General features: G+C 40.1%; 1 protein-coding gene across 1 annotated transcript; it reads right to left on the bottom strand.

Annotated features, from left to right (window-relative positions):
* Positions 1–741: 741 nt before the first annotated feature.
* LOC117470007 (coatomer subunit beta'-like) lies at positions 742–24,107 on the bottom strand. The gene is made up of 22 exons (XM_034114520.1): positions 24,020–24,107; positions 22,924–23,061; positions 22,355–22,441; positions 22,127–22,253; positions 21,891–22,039; positions 19,346–19,492; positions 18,719–18,818; positions 18,056–18,198; positions 15,048–15,247; positions 14,617–14,727; positions 13,064–13,152; positions 12,880–12,986; positions 12,641–12,784; positions 11,166–11,296; positions 9,939–10,146; positions 8,697–8,807; positions 7,128–7,342; positions 6,952–7,044; positions 5,456–5,636; positions 4,962–5,033; positions 2,796–3,800; positions 742–1,783 (listed from the first exon to the last, which is right to left on the bottom strand). Exons 1-22 carry the CDS (start codon positions 24,020–24,022, stop codon positions 1,697–1,699), a joined length of 3,648 nt encoding a protein of 1,215 aa, XP_033970411.1. The 5' UTR covers positions 24,023–24,107; the 3' UTR covers positions 742–1,696.
* Positions 24,108–24,565: the final 458 nt, after the last annotated feature.

Raw genomic sequence — 24,565 nt, 5'->3', positions numbered from 1 at the left:
TGGTTTTCTTGAAATATCTTTAATTACTTTTTTTTATCATCTCATATTCCAGCTATTCCTCAAAAAACATGTTTTGGATATCATGCCATTCACATTTTAAATTGACATTGTATACATTTTAAGAAATTGTAGTTTTTGTATTACTACCCCAAGCTTCCATAAGTGGGTCAAAAATGACCCACATGCATTTCCTATGGGAACCTTTGATTCTTATCACCTGTTGCTGTCAGGAATACATTCACTGTGGACCACACAGACTACATCACAAGTGACACCTCTCAGGAAGATTATTTTACACAGCAAGATCTGATACCTGTCAGTATAATAATACATTATATTTGTATAGGGCTTTTCAAGGACTCAAAATCACTTTACAATATAAGGGAAGGTTAGGATGGGGGGTATAGGACTATCAAACTTGATCAACCGGCATGGATTGATGGGAGGTGGGCTATGAGTAGACAAGAGATGAGTTTTGAAAAGGGACTGGAATACTGTGAGGGTCTCAGAATTGCGGAGATCTTTGCATCAATATGTTCAAAATGTTTTTTTTCAAAATGTAAAAAAAAAAGTCTAAAATTATAGTGAAACCAAAATTATTGGAAGTTATAATTCATGACAAATGGCATAAAAACACATTATTCTAATACGGGTCCTTTTTTGACCCACTTGTGGAAGAGTGTAGGGTCCAGTCACTCGTGCATCTAAGGGTTAAGTAACTTAAAGGATGACATAGCAGACTTTATTGATTGAAGCTTATTTATTCAAATTTCAACTATACATACACAGTACCATCCATCTTTTAAAAAAAACTGAAAATGTGAAGAATACTCTCTAAAAAAGTACACATGTAAGGCACTTATAACAGAAACATACTGTAGATCTCTAGGAGTTTATCTGATAAACTAACAGCAGCAGTACGTGTGGATACAAGGTGTGAGAAGTAAACATGAACCAAGAGGTCATAAACACACTGAATATAACCAAATGGGGGATTTGTCAAAATTGCATATTTGTTAACCATTTACAAAATGACACATAAATCTAAAAATAACGCTCTGAATACCCAAACTTAGTTTTACTTCAAGAATGAAGGCAGTATTTAAACTTCCTCGATGGCTTGGATAACACCCTGATCCACAGAAGTGTCCTGAGGTATGCTGAAGAAGTACAGAGTGTAACATTTATTACTTTTAATGCTGGTGCAAATGTCAAAAACCAATGATACGTAAATATGTGTTTTGAGACGCTGTCATGATTATTGCAGTATCGTTTAAATAGAAAAATGTGTAGTGTAAAAAAGATCATTAACAGACTGAGCTGGATATTTTTAACCGGCGACAATGCATCCCTTATTTCTAAACAAACACCTTTCTATTCCTTATCCCTAATTCCCATTTAACACATTTGAGTCCCTTACACATTTTTCGTTGATTAGCACACTCCTTATGTTTGGTCTCACACCTAATTTGAGGTTAAACCAGCCTTCTTGGAGATGTTATACTTAAAAAAAATGTAGTCCTAGAGTTCCACAATTATACCAAAAGCAGAACATCTTATACTAGATCAGTTCACAATGCTTGTTATTTAAGGATAGAGGCATGTTAGTCTGCTGCTCACTTGTTATGGTCTCGTTTAACCCTTTGAGTTCTTTGGTCACTGAGAGAAGGAAATAAAGTTTGGACCATTCCTCTTCCTAATCACTCAAATCCTCGTCCAGGTTGACGTCCGAGGTGTCGATGTCTTCCAGGTCAAAATTATCCAGATCCAGATCATCCAGGCCCTACAGGTAGAAATAGTCAAGTAGAAAATCATTGCATCAAAAGGAAGGACACAAGAACTCAATAGATACATGAAAGTTAAGGGTGTAACGCTACGCACAATTAACGGTTTGGGATGTATTTCTTTTTTGAGGGTCATGGTTTGGTACGTTTTTCATTACATTTGAAAAGTGTAAGTATTTAACAGAGCAGGGTTCATACACTTTTTCACCAATGATTTTCAATGACTTTTCCATGACCTTTACCTCATTTTCTGTGACCAAAAGAAATGACTCGAAATATCGAATATTTCACAACACAGTTTGCATTTAGCACGTCTTGGGTCAATGTCTTTTTGATAACCACAATTGATACTTATCCTTTAGAAGTCATACATTGTTGAAACTGCACTTCCAAATAGTACTATCAAATAGTAGCTCCTGTAGACTAGAGGGCGTGATTGTAAACATCTCTCACCAGCGAAATACTGCGACAGTTGCCATTTTACGTTTCATTACTATACGATACAGTATTTATTATCATTATAGTATTACTATTCGATGCAACTTTAGTCATACTTCCATGACTTTTCCAAAACTGTTGGGAAAAATATTGTTTTCCATAACTTTTACAGCGCCTGGAATTAGCATTTTGAATTTCCATGACTTTTCCAGGTTTTCAATGACCGTAAGAACCCTGACAGAGGCTCATTAGTCATAATGCTTATTGAGATAAGTTAAATTACTCAAATACTGGCATGGCAACACAACTGTAAATGCACACGTGAACGCCACATTTGAGTGGGGCTTAAGCACCTTAACCATTTGCTTTAATCTGGTATCGTCTACGATCGAATGTCGTCAAGATATATACAGTGATAGAAGACATTACTGCACTATTTGACCGTGGACGTTTGTGTCTCAGTTTCAGAACCGTTACACCCCTAAAATAACTTGTTTATTTGTATTGTTTCATTCCATAATAAGTGCAAATGGTAGCATATTTTTTGCAATAGGTTTAAAAACAGATATTGACCTCATCAATCATCTCGTCCTCGAGGTCCTCTGGTGGTTCCTCAGCTCCTTCAGCTCCGTACTCCTCCTCCCCTGCTGCTTTCCCCTCTACAGGAGCTGCTACTGGGGCTAAAAGCTCTGGGTCAGCCTGTGGAGGCGCAGCAGGCTCCAGCTTCTCCTCCAGCTTCACTGTCACTTCTTCATCTCCTTCTGGTTCTTGTGCGGAGAGTGGCTTCAGTGTCGGCACTGTCTCTTCAAGTGGCTCCAGCAGAGGATCAAGGGCCACATCTGGAAACGTTTGGACCTGGACAGGCACATCCAGGTCTGGACTGGTGGTGCTTTCAAAGGAGATGAGCTCCTCCACTGCTACGGCTGATGTGGCTGTTTCTGAAACAAGTTGTTCTGTAACAGGAGTTTCCTCTGCTGCCGTATCTAGAAGAAGTTCCTCTGAAACACGAGTCTCCTCTGCTGCCGTATCTAAGACGCTTGATGCTTCTAAGGAGATTAAAGGTGTTTCCAGTTCTTCAATACCAGTTTCTATGACTTCAGTATCGACTATCAGCCCAGTGCTAACGAGGACATCCTCTGTTGCTATGGTTTGCGTTGCCACCGTCTCAATTTCTTCTGTTGCCACGATGGTTTCTGATGTTGTCTCGATTAGATGAGTCTCAGATACATGCACGGTAGTGACATATTCCACAGGACTGGACTGTACCATCTGTGGCTCTGTGGGGGGGGTCTCTGTGGTGAAGTCCAAAATGTCTTCCTCTGCAGCCTCCTCTGGGTTAGAGATGATGTCCTCGTCAAAGGACACAGACTCTGCTTGTTTTGGCTCGACATGCTCTTCTGTTAGTGTGACAGGAAGTGGGGATGCTGATGTTGGGATGGATTCTTCTTCTGTCGCTGGGACAGGTTCAATAATCTCCTGTTTTACTGGAATTGGTTCCTCCATTGCGGCGGGTTCTGCTTGAACAGCTGCCGTCACCGCTGCTACCAGCATGGGTTCATTCATGCTTTCAACCCCTCCCTGTGCACACAAAGTACAACAACATGAATGGAGATCCTCCATAACAACATTACAAAACTTGACCAAGCATTTTTTTGCCAAGTGATATTAAGTGTAAGGTAAGTATATTTAAATATTGGAAATGAAAATACTAAGTCATCAGGAGAAATGTCCTCCATGATTATAGTATATTACATTTGCCTTTTTAAAACTGTTTTCATTGTGGATACTTCCAAATGTAACTTTTTGGAGCAAAGTTCCCTTACAGTATGTTTTTTCCTTGCGATAGTTACTCACATGATTAGTTTTACTCACTTCTAAAGCCATACTGTCAATTGTGTCCCTAATGTGTCTACTCTGGGACCCTGTTAGGAAGGGAAATCAGTTTTTGATGGCAAGAAAAATTACCATTAACAATTATTGTTTCAATGTAAGATATGGGAATATGAGTATACTGTAAAGCCACACTCGACAAAAGTGAACCTATACTTAAAGTGGACCTATCATGCTATATTTGAATAACATAGTGTAGGACCATACCTATATAAGGCATATTTATACTTTTTGTTTTTCAAAATACCAAACAGATCATGCATTTTAGCCATGCCTCATTTTGCTCAATTTGCACTTTTTTAGCCCTGTTTTTGCAAGGGCTGATTCTGTGAGAACAGCACCATCTACAGGCCTGGCATATGTACTACAGCGTCTCCAGTGCTTTCGAACGGCAATGGCCGTGGCTGTCTCCTCCTGATTGGTGGAGTTGGCCCAATAGCCGTAGCGCCACCGTCCTGACGTCAGGACAGTGTTCAAATCTGGATCAGTTTTTATCAGATCCGTTGCAGCCCCTTTTTTAGAGATTTGGGTATGGAGGAAAATAGAGAGGGTTGTGTTTTCTGACACTTGGTGAGTTCCCTGGAACACCGGGGACACATATTCATGTATAAAAGACGTACAAAAGTGCATTTTGCATGATAGGTCCCCTTTAAAGAGACCAGGTTACATCAAAGGCAGGAATAACATTCTGTCTTTTGCTGTTTGTTGAGATATCAACTCGGTAATGGCATACGTTTCCAGTTATTGTTTTTTTGGTCAAGAATTCAGTTAAATGTGAGATTAGATGTGTGATTAGATGTGAGATTAGATGTGTGATTAGATGTGTGTGGTGCAGGTTCTTCTCCTCACCTCTGGCTCAGCAATCTCTCCTTTGGACACAAACCCTGCAGATTCCTCCAGAACATTACGGTCCTCATTTGGCTGAAAAATACAGAGGCAGGCAAAATGTCATCTCCAACATGTTGCCCAAAGCATGAACAGTTCATTCAGATAATTCAATGATGATGATCAATAAGCAAAACCTCAACAACAGACTAAAGAACTGGACCATTTATGCAGCAAATACCCCGGTTTACAGCATCAAGGTTTTTTTACTGCACATATTTTATATCATTCTATTTCAATGTAAATACTGCTATATTTTGTACTGTTATTATAGTTTTCTTTAAATAGTTCTCTATCTGTGTTTTACATTTTTGTTTTACTTTTATGAATGCAACACGACACCAAGTCAAATTCCTCGTACGTGTCAACCTACCTGGTGATAAACCTGTTTCTGATTCTGATTCAGAATGAAATAACTAATTGAGTTTTAAAGTATAGTTCTTCTGACTCCCACTGACCATGATGAGCGGGTACTCTGCAGCCGGTCTGATCCCAACATGAGTGTCCTTCAGAAACTCCTGGGCCAGCAGTGCCTGCTGGAGGCCGGGGAACAGGTTGCTGTACTGGGAGGGGTCAGCCAGAGCATCTGCTGCCTTCTGGTTGACCTTCGAGAGGCTCTCCTTCCACAGCTTCACCACCCTGCAGGAGGAGAGGCAGATGCAGCTCAGCACTGAGGCATCATGTCAACACGTGACCTCAGTCAGTCGGATGATGCAACGACTCATTTCAAGAGAAACATGGATTAATGGACGTTAGGGCATTCTTTTATTGCCATATTCAGATGACAAATCACTTTTAAGAGCCAAATTCCTGCTCAGTATTTACTCGGTGAGCTGTGGCTTAAGGAAAATAGTGCAAGCAGGGAAACTTTGTAGTATTAATATTACAACTACTATGGCAGGGTATATGCAGGAATCCTGAAGTCACATTTAATACCTTTTAAGACCTTTTTTAAGACCCTTTCCATACATTTGAAGACCTCATCGCCACTTGGAGTTTTAACCGGTTACCTTGGCGACACACTTTACCTCACATTTACATATACAGTATTGATTGTCCTTCCTCCTTATCTTCCAACCATTTGGACGCAAACTTGCATTTCCCCATAACGATGTTGTTTAACAACCGGCGTAAACGGTCCTTTGCGCGCTATCAAGCAGTGAGCGTGTGATGTCCTGTTCAGATGACGTCAAATCCAACGGGATGCCATAAATAAACTACACAGAATCACACTACACACCTACGCAATGATTACATTCAGGCAGACAGTAGAATACAACCTCTTTGGACAATTTATATACTTATTGAAAACAAGCTACAAAATGTAATACCTTTTAATACTTTTTAATAACCTTCATTTTCTTTTAATACTTTTTAAGACCCCGCGGACACCCTGTATAGCTACTGAAAGATGCCCACTTGAACGACTTATTTTAATATAAACATGGATTTATGTCATAAAACCTTATTGGTGAATTTGGGTTTCTGTTGATTTTAAAGAAACAATCTCATGGCTTTCAGAATATGAAACCCTTATGGCCTAACACTTTCTAGCAAAATAACTTACTTGGTCGAGTTGTGGCTCAAATCGAAATACATTTTTAAAAGCTTGTAAAGGGAGAGCGATACAATCAGATGATATAGATAAGATTTGATCACGAGCAATAGTTATGCTAACTAATGTTTAAACTAGTAGCATAAAGGACGAGATGTTTCTTTTCATTTGGATGAGTGGGCAGAGAAAAGTCGGTGTTTCAGGCTCAATGTGGCTGATTTGAAGAAGCAGATCTCAAAATATTCACAAACACTTTCAGCCGTTGCATAATGTCTCCACATCTGGATTTGGACAAATGACAGGCAAAGGTTCTGCAGGTCACATATTGATATGAGATGTATGTACACACACTGGAATATACTCCAACATGTGCTGTGCACTCAGTGGAAACAACTGTACCTCGACACATGGCTGGGCAGATATGTTCGTGCCAGAAAAGCAGCCTCTGGCAACCGATTTGTTGCGATGAGAAGGTCCAGACATTTGTCCAATCTGGGCAAAAACAGAGAACAAAATAAACACATTTAGAAAAATATAGAAAAGTTGATTCAAACATGTTCCTCTTCTTCACTCACCGTCCCTGCAGGAAGTAGGTGAGGAAGGCCACGTTGGTCTTCCCATCTCTTTCCGCTCCCTCGGCTAATTTGCCAACCATGTTGGAGTTGCCCGAGGCGGTGGCCAGCAGCAATAATCCCCCATAATCCTGTGCGTTGTGCAGACACTCCTGCGCCAAGCCAAACTGGCACTTTGTAGTAGCGAGCTCCGCCAGTTGCTTCCATTTCTGCTCCGACTGGAAGCCCGACATGCCGAGGTGCCAAAGAGACAGGAGAGAGGATTATCACAGGGGGAGCATGAACCCCAACAACAACACTGTGGAGCAGTTACTGGGTTATTACTCCCTCTGTAAAACCTGTTTAATCCTGCATATTAAACAGCTACTAATTATAGAAAGTCATTGCAAATGGCAGTCTTCTCCAATGTCCACAAGTTAATCAAATTCAGTCCAAAATATCTCTAAATAGATTTCATTAAATTTCAAACAATCATTCATGGTTCCCTGATATGAGTTGTATTGTCTTGTTAGCACTGTCACTCTGTTAGCATTGTCACTGTGAGCATGTTAGCATTGTCACTGTGAGCATGTTAGCATTGTCACTGTAAGTATGATAGCTTTGTCATTGTAAGCTTGTTAACTTTATCACTGTGAGCATGTTAGCATTGTCACTGTGAGCATGTTAGCATTGTCACTGTGAGCATGTTAGCATTGTCACTGTAAGCTTGTTAACTTTATCACTGTGAGCATGTTAGCATTGTCACTGTGAGCATGTTAGCATTGTCACTGTGAGCATGTTAGCATTGTCACTGTGAGCATGTTAGCATTGTCACTGTGAGCTTGTTAACTTTATCACTGTGAGCATGTTAGCATTGTCACTGTGAGCTTGTTAACTTTATCACTGTGAGCATGTTAGCATTGTCACTGTGAGCATGTTAGCATTGTCACTGTGAGCATGTTAGCATTGTCACTGTGAGCATGTTAGCATTGTCACTGTGAGCATGTTAGCATTGTCACTGTAAGTATGATAGCTTTGTCATTGTAAGCTTGTTAACTTTATCACTGTGAGCATGTTAGCATTGTCACTGTGAGCATGTTAGCATTGTCACTGTGAGCATGTTAGCATTGTCACTGTGAGCATGTTAGCATTGTCACTGTGAGCATGTTAGCATTGTCACTGTGAGCATGTTAGCATTGTCACTGTGAGGACGTCAGCATGCGGCCTCACAGAGCTGCTAGCTCGGCTATAGACTTTTCATGCCAAGTCTTAAAGCCAGTCTTTCAAACTAGAAAAGTAAAAAAGTACTAAAGTAAAAGTATTATCAATGCAGAAATAATGAATACTAAATACCACACTGCGGACAGAGTAGAAAGTAGAAAATAAGATTCCCTATAAATTCACATTTTATATTGTAAAGGACATTTTGAAAACGAACCGTTGTCACAATTAGCAAATATTACTGTATAGAGTTAGTATGTAGTATTTCTGGGACAGCTTCGGTCTTGTGTGTGTGTGTGTGTGTGTGTGTGTGTGTGTGTGTGTGTGTGTGTGTGTGTGTGTGTGTGTGTGTGTGCGTGTGCGTGCTCTGACCTCTGCCTCGGAGGCCAGTTGCTGGGCTATCTTCAGGTCTCCCAGTTGCAGGGCCAGTTCAAACTTGTGTTCTGGGTCAGTGGACACGGCCAGGGCCTGCTGCTTGAAGCCCTGAAAAAACCACACAAAACTGTTATCAATATTGTATTTAATTTGCAAACCCTTCCCATGATTAAGAGATTCAAAAAGGAACAAGAGGTGCATAGCTCGCACATGGAAGGAACCATCAACCTGTGAACTTTCTCAATGGGATGACTTTCTATCTTGCTCTTGAAAGGATACGTTTTTCCTTAAAAACAAACTGGATAGGTTTTGGGAAATCTGGAAACAAGAATTCTGCCCCCGAGGTTTTGCAACATCTGGCCGCCTGATGCTCTGTAAATTATTCATCTCATGGCTGAATCCTGAGTTCATCAGCAGTTCGAGCTGAAAGAAAAGCGAGGAGCAGTCTGTGTTGAATATGGCGTGTGTGTTACGTGTTGTGTTACGTGTTGCGTTACGTGTTGCGTTACGTGTTGCGTTACGTGGTGTTACGTGTTGTGTTACATGTGTTACGTGTTGTGTTACGTGTGGTGTTACGTGTTGTGTTACGTGGTGTTACGTGTTGTGTTACATGTTGTGTTACGTGTTGTGTTACGTGTTGTGATCATGGATGTTTCCCCTCGTTTCTGTTATGTGATTGTGATGTGCTATACGTGTACTGCATGTAGTAACGCGTGTTGTTTATTGTTCTCTTTTATCCTTTCGCCTGTATCTACTTGTCTTTCATCCTTTTTTTTATAACTAATGCTGTTCAGTGTTTCCCACAGATACTTGTGGTGGTAGCCATGCACGAGGGGGTGGCTTTGTGACGTGCAACAACATGTGACAAACAAGAAATACGTGTGAGGTTTAACACCATGAACCTTTCTGTTGGTCGCTTGATAGGAGGCGTAGAGCGAGGGATCATTGTCCACTAGGTAATCGATCGCAGATGGCGTCGTGCTCGCGGACGGATACATTTTTTTAAATAAATTATACCTATGGGGCGGCCCACCCAAGTAAAGTCTATGTGTGGGAAACCCTGCTGTTGATATATTGTGATTTTAAAAAGGTGTCTATTATCATTTGGCCGGGGACAACAGCTGGAAATTAGCAATGTTGGCTAAAGCTGCCCCATTTACTGTTTTTGTGTGACAGCTGATCCATGGGGACTGTCCACGACACTATAAACAAATAAACTGGATAGACTTTGTAGGATACCTGTTTCTCCAGGAAGTTGGCTACTCTGGTCCTCTGCTCCTTGGGGATTGTGGGTAACACCTTGTCGGCCGTGCTGAAGTCCCGCCTCATGACGGCCGTCTGGTACTCCAGCACGGACAGCAGCAGGCCGTAGCTGATGACGTTCAGCTCTTTGTCTCCGAGGTACAGGCGGTCGTCCTTGGGGATGTAGCCCAGCAGGTACATGGTCCTACACGTGACAAATAACTGTGTTTAAGGCACTGTTTCTTATTTACTGGATATTAGGCTAATGGAGTATGAGAAAAAACAGATCTGTCCAGTATGCATAACTGTATATCTGAGGATGGAAGAGTGTTCATTGAAATTGGTAAACCAGGATGGGAACATTGTTGTACATGTGTGGCGGCCATATACATTCTAAGATAAGATAATATTTACTTAATTGATTCCCAAATTGGGAAATGTTTGCGTAGCAGCAGCATAAACAGAAACAAGGCATTGCACATAAGTAGAAATTAAAAGAGTAGGAATGAACAATTCGAACATTTAAACATCTCAAATTAGAAATAAAACAGCATTAAAAAGTTAATTAAATAACTTGTCTATGGTAGGGGTGAGGAATGCGTTTGGTTTATCATCTTTTCACTGTAGGTTATTGTGTGTGGGTGTGTGTGTGTTGTAAATAAATTGAAGTTGTCTGAGGTCCTTACCACCAGCTGCTCTTGCAGTAATAAGTAGTGTACCTTTCTTACTGTCCCAAATGTGCACAATGTAGTGACTGCTTTTCGTCTTTTGTTTGAGTTGTGTTCTCTGTATTTTACATGTCCGTGTTATGTGTAATAATGTGTAACGTTGCTGCCTTCTTGGCCAGGTCAGCATTGTAAATGAGATTTTATCTCAATGCTTTTATCTGGTTAAATAAAGGTTAAAAAATAAAAATCCCCTGCAGTTTTTAAATCGTATTTTTATTTGTTTGTTACGGAGAATGGTAGTATTTCTGTAGACCGCAAACACGTTGAAATGCAAACCTAGCGCAATCTCAATCACAACTGGTTATTTTTGGTTTTGCTACTACGAGAGCTTCATGTATGGATGTTATTCTGATCATTTGAAAGTATGCAACTACTGACTCTGGCTCTCTTGTCTGGATACAGCGTGTCAGACAGACCTCCCTTTATTAGCCCTCTCAGCGTTTAAATAGTTTCTTTGTGGATAGTTGCTTCAACAACATGGAAATACGCCTTGTACCTGTCCAGGTGAGCGATGGTGATGATCTCTCCTCCAACGTAGTAGTTGAGTCTGTTCAGAGAGCTGGTGTAGATGAAGCAGTCTCCCACCCAGACCCCCGTCTTTACCACCTCAGAGACCTCCCCCTGCACCTGGGCAGCAGGAAGAAACAGGTGTAAAGATTACTCAATTGCCTGAATTTACAATGAATAAATTAACGAAAATGTCTAGGATTAAAGTCACTCATTTGCACGATCAAAACTTGAATATTCTTTGAAATTTAAGCCACAAATGTACAAGAAAAAACTATATATATTGTCAAGGATCCACATAGCTTCACTTTCTAGTCAGCGCTCTGTTTGCCGTGTATCCTGCCTGTAGATTATTCCCTATTTTCATTTTTCAAAAGCAATCGGATTTAGCAAAACATGTATAGGTCATTGTAAACTATCTGCATCTTCCAAAACAATTTCAAGTGTTTTAAGAAGTTTTCTGTTACTGTAAATGTAGTCATGTGATTACGTTACTGTTATATATTGATTGTTGTGTTTTTATCTTAAAGGTCACCTATCAAGCTATTTTTAGGCAATAGCATAGGTCTCAGATATATACAAATATATAAAAAACATGTCTATGAAGTGTTTTGCTCAAAATACCAAACAGATCACCCATTCTAGCCATGCCTCATATCCCTCTATTTCACTTCCTGTTTCAAAAGTGCTGATTTGGGGTATAAAGCTTTATAAAAAAATTGATAAAAAAGGAAAGAGGGGGCTGAGCTCATGCGGGACCCGGCAGCTACTGTCTAAACTAAATGCTGCCGTGATGAAACGCCATATCATGGATTATCAAGGATTCTTTCTGAAACAGTATGGAGCTCAAAGGCTTTCTCTCTTGCCGGTTATACCACAAGGTGAGTTCCTTTTTATTTCCTGCTTCTTCACATACATGCTCTCCAGTACAGGTTAGCTCTGAGTGTTAGCGATGCTAATGTAAACACCGACCATATTACGTCCAAAACAGTCGGGCATTGTTTCTGATAGCAACGTTTCTGATAGGGCCGTGGGTCCACATTTCAGATATTACGTCATATCGGACTCAAATCTGGATCAGCTCCGTTGTAGCCCCGTTTTTAGAGATTTGGGTACGGAGGAAAAGAGAGAGGGTTTTATTTTCTGACGCTGCGTGAGTTCCCTGACACACCGGGGACACATATTTATGTATCAAAGACATCAAAAAGTGCATTTTGCATGATAGGTCCCCTTTAATGTGTGCATATGTATAAATGTGTCTGTTGATTGTGTATATATAGGATATACATATTTTATACATATTTGTATTTTTGTATTCGGGATTGTGGGAAACGTTATTTCGATCTCTCTGTCTGTACACACAAACTGAAATATTAACAATAAAGTTGACTTTGACTTTTGACTTGACGCTCTGCAGGTACATCCCTACACTTTTAAGTAACTACTCTTAACTACAGGTGGTACCTCGAAGGCGCCCTCTATCCCGTCCTCTGTTACGTCTTCCTTGTTCTCCTGAGCCGCGGCCACTCTCTCTGGAAGGTAACGCAGCACAAAGAAAGACTCGTCTGTCGCGATGCACACCAGCTCCCCAGAGTCAGACCAGAAGATCTAAACACAGGAGGAAACAGACATTATAACATAATAAATACATAATAGAAGGATGAATAATGTGGAGATGTGATCGCAGTGACAGTATGACCCACATGTTTGGGCTGGATCTCGATACGGCGGATCAGCTCAGTGTTATCCCAGTCGTAGAAGGCCAGGCCGCTGTTTGACCTCACGCCCAGCAAGAAGCCTCCAAAGACACCTGTAGGAACGCAGGATACACACATTTACATGCTGTATCTAAAGGATAAAAGGACAAATATAGGAAATGAAACTCACCTTCAGCCCCAAAGTCAGGTTTAAAAGCCTTCTTCTCTTTGAAGTTCTTAAAGATTTTGATCATACTGCTGCTCTCTCTCACTGCATACCTGTGAAAACACTTGGTTATAATGTGCCAGACCACATTGGAGAGGGAAGTTAATGACTCTTATATATATTGTACAGTTATAGCTAGGGCTGCACAATTAATCTACATTTTATTGAAAATACAAAAGGGTCTAGTGCAATATTCAAATTGCAGGAAGCACAATATTTGTTAAGAACTAAATATGTGTAAATGTTATTCTAAATGAAGTTTGCTACTCTGACCAAAATATATATATATATATATATATATATATATATATATATATATATATATATATATATAGATAGTTTTAGCTAGTTCAAAGGTCCCTTGTCATGGCCATTTCCACTGATCATAATTCCATTGTTGATCATTGTTGATAAATAGATTTATATTGTGCAATGTTCCAAACTCACATTGGTTTCTCATACAGCATCTCTGTATAGCATGTGTATTCACTCTCTGTCCTAAACGGCTTGTTGGAGCTCCTGCCCCCCCCCCGCTCCCTGTGAGCCCACTGTGCTCTGATTGGTCAGCTCGCCCACTCTGTTCTGATGAGTCCACCACCGTTACAGCGGAACATCAGTGTGTATGTGTTACAATGGCGTTTGTTAGCAACCAGAAAATGACACCAGTAATGACAAACAGATGAGAATGCTGCGTGGGGTCTGGGTGCCGTGTTGGCGGGACGTTGCGCGGCTCGCTGCTGCGAGGAGGGGACAGTGTGAGCTGGCTTGCTGCGGGGGATCTGCGAGACAGCGAGACACAGCGAAACCCAGCCTGAACCCAGCCCGAGCACACACACGCACACACACGCACACACACACACACCTGCAGCCTGGCTGTGAGTCTGCGTGTGTGCTCAGAACGAGCCCAGGCCGAACCCCGCCGCGTCTCGCCGTCTCAGGCTGAGAAATCCACGGAGCTGCAGCTGAGAAAAGATTGAGTGTGTGTGTGTGTGAGGAAGTCACACATTACGTCACTATACCCAATACGTCACTGTATTCACTACACTATAAGAAGAAAACAATGGAAAAAGAGAAATCCCCAACGAGGCGTTCTGGGGCAGCATAGACAGGTCTTTTCTGTGTTAGAGTTTTACTCCCTACAGGGTGTACTTTGAGGGTTTGTGACTCTGCAGACCGTTTACATGCATACAAACCTTCATAACACACAAGGGGACGGGTAATAACCGGAAAAGCATGACATGGGACCTTTAAGGGATAGGTTGACATTTTTTTGAATGCATTTAGATAAACTAATACCACACTCATGTCTGACTTAATATCAAGCTACTGTAAAGCCAGCCATTAGCCTAGCTTAGCATACAGTAGACTTGACAATACTCAAAGCAGGGGGAAACTTGTATGCCCAACATTTCAAAAATGTAGTGATGCTATAAGACATCCCTTTCAATCTTCTCATCTTATTCTCAGCAAGAAGGCGACTAGGTGTGTTTCCAAAAACTCTTCCTTTAAGAACTCACTGTGAGGAGTCGTGGGCCCAGACGAACTCCTGAGCGGTGCCGAAGCTCTTGTTCCTCAGAGCCACGGCGGTGTAGATGATGTACTCTCCGTCGCCACACACCACTACAAATCTGCAAATCAACAAAACACATTCATATTTAAGTACGACATACATTTAAAAAATATCACAGTAAACAGGTTTATATTATAGCAGATCTTTTTAAAAACTAACTACCGCAAACAGGTTAACCATATATGTTTTTCTTATAGTTATAAAGTCAACAGAAACTGTTCTCAACTGATAAATGTATCTGTATCTCTTTTACACTGTGGACATTTTTTCACGCTGAAGTTGTGCCAACCACAGCTGCTGGTATTTACCGTCAATTGCACAGATTTTCTTATAGAGTACAATACTTGAGTCATGTACATTCCCTTCCTGGGGTCTCACCTCCCGTTGGGGCTGTGCTGGATGGTCTGGGGGAAGATCTCACAGCTGCCCATGTCCTTGACGCCCAGAGACAGCCTCTCCCCGTCCTTCACCTCCGCCTCCCCCATGGTCTTCAGGTTGGCCTGCTGCACCTCGGAGTGACGAGCCCACATCACCTTCCCACTGGAGTCCATGGACATGGCCGGTTCCTCCCGTCCCATCTGAGCAGAGAGAGGGGGGGGGGAGAGGAGGTAAGGTAAGGATCCGAGATGTCAAAAGTACACACATCCTTTACTCAAGTAGATACTCGTGTTTAAAAATACTCTGGTGAAAGTAGAAGTACTGACTAAACTTGTTTACTCAAGTAAAAGTAAAGACTTCAAAATGTACTTCAGTAAAAAGTACCCATAACTAGCAGCTGTTTTAAAGAGTACCTGACCTCCCTTTATATTAATAGAACAATAATGTCATTGTTAGCTAATGAATGTCTCCATGCTGAACAACGGCAACATCACAACGTTTTCATTGGTCCCTCTTCTTTAGAGAAGACCAGGAAATTATGGATACACGGATCGTGTTCAAATCAATAGGCACGCAATGACTCTAAATAATAATGATCACGCCACCAAACACACATTCAAACTAAAGGAACCAGCCTGTTTGGGAAATGTAAGAAGTAGAAAGTACAGGTATTTGTGTTCAACATGTAAGAAGTAGAAAGTACAGGTATTTGTGTTCAACATGTAAGAAGTAGAAAGTACAGGTATTTGTGTTCAAAATGTAAGAAGTAGAAAGTACAGGTATTTGTGTTCAAAATGTAAGAAGTAGAAAGTACAGGTATTTGTGTTCAAAATGTAAGAAGTAGAAAGTACAGGTATTTGTGTTCAAAATGTAAGAAGTAGAAAGTACAGGTATTTGTGTTCAACATGTAAGAAGTAGAAAGTACAGGTATTTGGGTTCAACATGTAAGAAGTAGAAAGTACAGGTATTTGTGTTCAACATGTAAGAAGTAGAAAGTTCAGGTATTTGGGTTCAACATGTAAGAAGTAGAAAGTTCAGGTATTTGTGTTCAACATGTAAGAAGTAGAAAGTACAGGTATGTGTGTTCAACATGTAAGAAGTAGAAAGTACAGGTATTTGTGTTCAACATGTAAGAAGTAGAAAGTTCAGGTATTTGTGTTCAACATGTAAGAAGTAGAAAGTTCAGGTGTTTGTGTTCAACATGTAAGAAGTAGAAAGTACAGGTATTTGTGTTCAAAATGTAAGAAGTAGAAAGTACAGGTATTTGAGTTCAAAATGTAAGAAGTAGAAAGTACAGGTATTTGAGTTCAAAATGTAAGAAGTAGAAAGTACAGGTATTTGAGTTCAAAATGTAAGAAGTAGAAAGTACAGGTATTTGTGTTCAAAATGTAAGAAGTAGAAAGTACAGGTATTTGTGTTCAAAATGTAAGAAGTAGAAAGTACAGGTATTTGAGTTCAAAATGTAAGAAGTAGAAAGTACAGGTATTTGTGTTCAAAATGTAAGAAGTAGAAAGTACAGGTATTTGTGTTCAAAATGTAAGAAGTAGAAAGTACAGGTATTTGAGTTCAACATGTAAGAAGTAGAAAGTACAGGTATTTGTGTTCAAAATGTAAGAAGTAGAAAGTACAGGTATTTGTGTTCAAAATGTAAGAAGTAGAAAGTACAGGTATTTGTGTTCAAAATGTAAGAAGTAGAAAGTACAGGTATTTGTGTTCAACATGTAAGAAGTAGAAAGTACAGGTATTTGAGTTCAACATGTAAGAAGTAGAAAGTACAGGTATTTGTGTTCAAAATGTAAGAAGTAGAAAGTACAGGTATTTGTGTTCAAAATGTAAGAAGTAGAAAGTACAGGTATTTGTGTTCAAAATGTAAGAAGTAGAAAGTACAGGTATTTGTGTTCAAAATGTAAGAAGTAGAAAGTACAGGTATTTGTGTTCAAAATGTAAGAAGTAGAAAGTACAGGTGTTTTTGGTTCAAAATGTAAGAAGTCAAAGTAAAAAGTGGTCAGAAAAATAAGTAGTGGAGTAAAGTACTGATACCAGAAAAATGTACTTAAGTACAGTAACAAAGTATTTGTACTCCACTACTTCCCACCTCTGGTAAGGAACGTTTATTTATCAACTCAAAGTGTTTTTTTTCATCATGTATTGTGTCTTGATATGTGTCCATGTTGATGTTACACATGGAGCTGCAAGTCAAATGTCAGACTTGATCTGACCAATAAAGTATTATCGTATCGTAAGTGCTTTACAAAAAACATGAATGTGTGTGTAAGAGATAATCTATTACTCCCTGAGGGGAATTTCAATGTTCACTATGGTGTTATTCACATTACATCACACACATTTCAAAACATCAGCAAGGACTTTTTTTCAAGGACTGGTTTGGGCATTTCTTCTGACATTTATAAACCAAACTATAAATTGAGAAATGAATTGGCAGATTTAACAATAATGAGTTGCAGCCCTTATGATTTCCTAAGTCAGCCGCTTCCTGCTGCTGTCCACAGGGGCCCATTAACAAAAGAGGGCTTTCCAATAGTCTATCGATTGGTCTTTACTCAAAATGTGAAAGTGGCTAAAGAAGGAAAAAGGGAAAAAGGCTTACGGCTTACGTTTATTTTTTTACCAGGGAAAGAGAAGCCCTTGTTCTTTGAACGGTTGAGTGTTGAAGAGAGGAAAAAGAAACGGCATAAATGATACTCTTTCCTGGATAAGGGGCTTTTATTCTGCCTCAGAATTGCTACCTGGTGCATCAGCAGCAGTTCAATTGTGACACCGTTAGACCTTTTATGGTTTAAGTTCCCACTACAGACGGATGGACTCAGACCTGGATTTTAACAGTCACATAACAACAGTTACTAAGTCAGCCTACTATCACCTGAAGAACATATCTAGGATTACAAAACTAATGTCACAACAGGATTTAGAAAAGCTTGTCCATGCTTTTATTTTCAGTAGACTCGACTACTGTAATGGTGTCATTTTTTCCAGTGTACGTGATGTACCTTGATGATGATGCTGCCTTCATCGTAGCCCAGCGCCACACTGTTGGACCCCGCCTGTCCAGAGATACACCAGACCCGCTCCATGCCGTAGTTCAGAGTGTTCTCCAGCCGGTAGGTGTTGGAGTGCCACACCCGGACAGTGCCTGTGGGTAGTCAGAATCAAAAACACTTCATTTTTCCCGGGGAGAATTGGATGTTGTGACAGTTGGCCCGTTTTAAAATGAAATAAAAGATTAAAAAAAAACGATTAATACATCAAATATATTACAAATATTTATTTTAAAGTGCAATAATAACATCAAATATATTTTTTTAACCATAAGATGTACACTAAGCTAAAGTAAAAATGTTGGTAGAAACATAAGTAGTTAAATTAAAAAGTGAAATAAAATAATAATATCCAATAAAAAGATGTAAGAAAATAAAACACAGCTATTATATATAAATACGTTAAATTCAAAGGTTCAATATAAAGATATAATGAAGTTAAAATGAAGAAGTTAGGGTCAAATGTGCACATTGTACGACACTCTATACAACGTGTATATTAAAATGTGTACAGTGGTGTATTAGTATTAATCACATGACAACAAAGAGGTCAAGAGGTCAAATGTAACCAAGATGTTGTGGTGTTTTTGTAACTTGTTGAAATACACGACGTACCGTCCTCGGAGCCGGTGAGGATGATTGGCAGCTCGGGGTGGAAACACACGCAGGTCACATTCTGGGCGTGACCCTCCAACGTCTGAACACACGTTTTGTTCTGGAGGATGGAGACACACACACACACACTTTATGTCACTCAAATTGTACCAGGCTTTTTAGAAGTAAACATCTCATGTGTTGACATTAAGAAAAATAGACACATGCTGTACATCCTGCCTTTACTACAGCTACTTTCCTGCTATTCTTATACTTATGTGATGAAAACCATGTGTCGCTCACTTGCAGATATGTACAGCTCAGTTATGGATTCATATACTTAATATAGAAGATTGACAAGAAAGATATTTGTTCAAACTGGACGTCTTGACTGTCTGGAAAAAGAAAAGTGTATTCTTAATGGAAGAGAAGTTTAGTTCAATTGTGTTTTATACCGTCCTTTTAACAAGAAACAGTGCAATTCTTTAGTGGATAAATACAGATGGATGAGGCAGAAAGACTGCGTTGGCGTTATGTATTAAACATTTGTATCAGAAAGTTATTTGGCGTACCTGAGAGGCGGGAAAAGCCATTTATCAGGATTAGGTTCAGGCTAGAAGCAATTTATTTTAGAGTACAGTTCATTACCTGATAATCCCAGATCTTGACCAGGCGGTCGTCGGCCCCCGATATGAGGTAGGGCTTGTCTCCTCCGTTGTAATAATCGATGCAGTTCACCCCCTTCTCGTGGCCCTCCAGAGTGAAGTTGGGGGTCTTGGAGCCGAGCTGCCACACCTGCAAGGAAAGAAAAGAGGGTAAGGCAAGTTTATTTATACAGCACTTTTCAACACAAGGCAATTCAAGGTGCTTTACAAAAATGAAAGATATTAAAGGTGGGGTAGGTAAGTTTGAGAAACCAGCTTGAGTGCGTTAGAATTTGAAAATACACAACCGGAGAAAATCTGCCACTTCCTTACAGAGCCCCTCCTCCAACACACACGAACGCGCACATGACCAATGAGGGCACGAGATAAGTTTGTGCAGATGGAAGGCTGACAGGCAGGTAGGCCATCCAGTTATTTTAGCCAGGCCAGCTCAGATGATTGGTCGTGCTTTCTACAGCGCCACGGCTTCCACAGATGACATTTTTTAATGGATTTTTTGTCAAAGCACTTCAGATATTCATTGCTATCGGGATGTTAAGAGCATTCCATGGAATATAACAAAAAGTGTTTCTCGAGCCGGTTTCTCAAACTTACCTACCCCACCTTTAAGAAAACACTAATTTAAAAGCAAAGATAATAAAACATGAATAACACTACTTAAAAATTATTTATCTATTTACCTATATATCATATTTCAATGACTTGCATATAGACTCTTATTGCACTATTTCACTATTTAAACAATTTTTCTTCTTGTATTTACTATTTACTTGCACTATATTTTCTATTTATCTGTGTTTTGTGTTGCACTGTTGGAGAAGCCTGTGACACAAGATTATCATCGACATAACTACACTGTAGCTATGTTCGTTTGACAAATAAAAAACCTTGAACAGGTACATGAATAAAAGTTACAGTGCAGTGTAAGATGTGAATAGTTCAATTAAAAGTAGCGGCAGAAAGAAAAGTCTTAGCCTGGATTTAAAAGTAGTCAGAGTTGCAGCGGACCTGCGGGTTTCTGGGAGTTTGTTCCAGATATACCCCTAACCACATTCCTCTACCTTTGACAGTTTTCTAACATTTTTATATTCCTTTCATCCTTCTCTTTCATCCATTTTGCATCCCCAGTCAACACATTTTCCTATTTTACTGTTACCCGAACCCATCTTTGACCTTTAAACCACTTAGGATATTTAAACCTTAGATAGGTAGTAGGGTAGAACAAAGAGGACAGGTTTTGTAAGGGCCTGATCGAGATCATTTAAAGCTCTCTATCTCTGAGAAGTGGTGATGGGAGTGAGGGTGTAGAAAAGTCCACTGACTGAGAGGCAGCGCTGCTTTCAATTCTCTGATTTGTTTGCGTGAAAGAAAACTGGCGAATACTTCGTTTTTCCTGCTAGAAAAATAAGTAATTAACAAGCGCTTTAAGCGAGTATAATGTTAAAAAGTAATCTACCAGAGTGCCTTTATTCCAGAGAGGGTGTTACATTGAGAGATAGAGGGGAAGACATTGCCTGAAAACTTCGGCGGGCTCGGGTTTCGAACCCACCTACTAGCTACTGTAGTAACTCCTGTCATTGATTGCATCTCTGCGCGAATGATTAGATCATTTCACCTAAATTAAATTAAATTATGTTGATGTTTAAATTAGCTTCACATGTAGGCCTACTGAGTTCTGAACTTGCCATTTAGATCTGGGAGGCGTGTGGTGCATTGGTGTTGGGATCAGGGGGTCACAGGTTCAAACCCCACTGCAGTCAGCATGTCGTTGTGTCCCTGAGACACTTCACCCCAAATTGCTCCTGTAGGGATTGCCCACAGTATTGAGTATGTAAGTCGCTTTAGATAAAAGCGTCTAACAAGAGACATGTAATCTATAAAGGCCTTGGGGCTATGTTGTTTGATTTAACACAATATATGCACTCCACTATGCTGTTGTAGTATTTACTGCTCTTAAATATGATTGCTCATATTTCAAGCCATCTTTTTCCCGGCCCCTTGCTTTGGATCATTTTCATCAACCGGCCCCCATTCCAAACTAATTGAATAGCCCTGGTCTAAGCCCATAGTTGCTTTTACATCATAGTGTTTTTTGCGAGTACAGCTTGAAATTATTTTTACAAACTATAAAAAGGGAATCATTGTTATCACCACCCACATTTTCTGTTCACTATTTGCATAGAAGCCATGATAGGTCTTTTGAATAATTTGGGTTACAGTAGTTGCGGTTGAACTTGTATTTGCTATATTTTCTCAACTTCATTCATAACACATGGAAAAGCTTGTTATTTGCTGTGGTTCAATATGCTGTATAGCCTTTTATCCATTCACAATTTGTAGCAACATAGATACATATATTAACCATTTTCTGTATCAGTCTCTTTGTCTGTAAAAGGAAATGTCTCCGTCCCTTCTTTCTGTCACTATTACTTTCATTTTTAACTTGAAGTGCAGCACAAACCTTCTTTCTTTTGTCTGTCTTACATACATGTGTGCGTGTGTGCGTGTGCGTGTGTGTGTGTGTGTACCTTGATAGTTCTGTCCAGAGAGGCGCTGGCAAACTGATTGTTGTCTTTGGGGTTGATGACGATCTGCATGACGTAGTGAGTGTGTCCCTCAAAAACCTGACTGCACGTCCACTTCCTCTCCCAGTCCCACAGCTTGATCAACATGTCATCTGAAAACATACGATGTTGAGTGTTTTGCAAATATGCCTCTACTTTTGTAGTTTAAAAAAAAAGGTGTTCATGTGGTTCTTCCTTACCGCTGCTGGTGAGGATGTAGGGCTGGCTCGGATGCACCACGATGCAGCGGATGTAGTCGGAGTGAGCCTCGAACATGTGAACTCGCTCCAGAGTGTTGTAATTAAACACTCGGATCTGCATATCATCCTGCGGACAGACAGAGAGATCAACAAGTGAGATTATTCCCAGACAAAAGACAAAAAACATTGATACAAATATTGACACTGAAATTGAGTCAGAATACTCACTGCTCCGGCGATGACCCAGTGCTTCCTGGCTACAAACTTGGCCACTCTGACAGGCAGGTCACACAGCTCGAAGGTTTTCACCATCATCTACACACACACAGCAGATACACATTACACACACTTTCTATCCATCAGATATGAATATGATTGCGTGTGTGAATTGAACTCAGGGACAGTTTCATCCCACAGGCCATAAGACTGTGAGACACTTGAACTTTTGAAAGAACATCCATAACATTCATCTGTTTGCAACTTATATATATATATATTCCAACTACTTGTATACATAGACTATTCTATTCTTGCACTATTTCTATTATATCCTATTTCATTTGTACTTTCTTGCACTATTATCTGTTTTATTGTGTTGCACTGTTAGAGGAGCCTGTGACCTAAGATGTTCAATTGTCATAACCACACTGTAGCTATGTACACATGACATTAAAAGCCTTGAATCCTGGAACTTGAATTAATGACTGTGCTTAGGCGAGTGATCAGAGAAGTATTTGAGTGTGTAGAGGAGTGTGTAGAGGTGTGTGTAGAGGAGTGTGTAGGTGGATGATAGTAACCTGTGTTTCATGGTTCCACACCACCACGGTGCCGCTGTACAGACTGGCCACCATCCAGGGCTCAGTGGGGTGCAGGTCGGTGCTCTTCACCCGGTCTGAGCGAGCCGACAGCTTCCGCTTGATGTCCAACCGCAGAGGCTAGGAAGTCAAATAAGAGAAAAAATATATAAAAAGACGAACAAAAAATATCTAAAAAGATAGCCGCTCTCAACAGGGGAATGTCCTTTTATAAAAGATTGTTAAAGCACTCAAATCAAATCAAAATCTATTCAAATATCTCACTATCACAAGAGAAGCCCTTGTCTCTGGGGGGTTTACAGGGTATACACATCAACAACATTACATGACTAAGATTAAAAACACATAGACGTATAACAGACAACCTGAATGATATATGTATGTAATTTGCTATATTGAAAAATTGTAATGGCACTTTGAGCTAGCCTTAACCATAAGATGTATTATTAAGGAAAGTCTTTAACCCACTCTTAAATGTGGATAGGTAGTCTGGCTTCCTAACAAATACCGAACTTGACTCAATAGGCAATATGTACACTAGTATAGTCTATGAGGCATTGTTTTGCATTAAATACACTTAATTCAATGACTTTTATTTCGTAAGGCATATTATTGTTCAGGTTTTGGAGATAGGAGGCCCTAAAGGAGGGGGTGTGTCTGCCAATACTTCCCATTCCACATTTAATATGCATGCCTGCTCCACAATGACTTTCAGTTAAAGCCTGTCAATGAAAATAAGTAGCTTTTGCTTTTGTCTCCTTTGAAATGGCATGAATAGGCCTTAAAAACCTCTTGTAAACACATCTAAAAAGTTTGCCATACAACGTACAAATGAGGAATGATCTTTTCTGCTGGTTTTCACTTTGTGTGTCATGAAATATGTGCAGTTTTGTGGTTTTGTTGTCGCATGCATAGAAGTACTGTACAGTGTACTTTGAATGGAGTTTGTTATTCTGAAGGTTTGTGGACAGTGTAGCTACGCACACGGTGTCGCGTGCCACTGACGCAGAGCAACCGAACAACAATCAACACATAAACAAAGTTATTGCGAAGCTTTGTGTTTGTTTAATTCTCCTACCATGGTTCCACGTCAGTGAGTCTCAGCCGTGCTGTCCGGTGAAATAATCCGCTTCCCTATTGCCCTCGTCGGGCTTCTCTTAAACTCAACGTGGAGAGAAAACTGTGACCAAGCGAACATGAGTAAAAACATCGAGACTTCCGGTTTCAGTTTCACAATAAGAGTCAAACTGGTTCTCTGAAAATGTTGACGTTGAAAAAGGATGTTATTGCACAATATACATATCAAACTCTAACATGGTTTTATGCGTGGTGACTACAAGCCAAAATATGCTGATGCTGTCTTTTAAGTAACATTTTTGAACACCTTAAAAGTAGCCCTTTCTTTTACGATGTAATGGTCATAAATGCAATGCTTTTATTTTGAAGTCAATAGGCCCCGATTCTAGCCATTTCCGGTTAGAATCGCTCCGCCGCTGTGTCACTTGCCGCAGTTTCTTTTGGCGACGTGGATCCTCAGCGCTTCCTGTGAGAGGCTCAGGAGGATCCGGCTGCTGAGCAGAAGAACACGTTGTACCTGCCCTGCAAACACACAACACTCAAACTA

Source organism: Trematomus bernacchii, unplaced genomic scaffold (assembly GCF_902827165.1).
Source record: "Trematomus bernacchii unplaced genomic scaffold, fTreBer1.1, whole genome shotgun sequence".
NCBI lineage: Eukaryota > Metazoa > Chordata > Actinopteri > Perciformes > Nototheniidae > Trematomus > Trematomus bernacchii.
The sequence above is the reverse complement of the archived record's forward strand: the minus strand, read 5'-3'. Positions and strand labels throughout refer to the sequence as shown.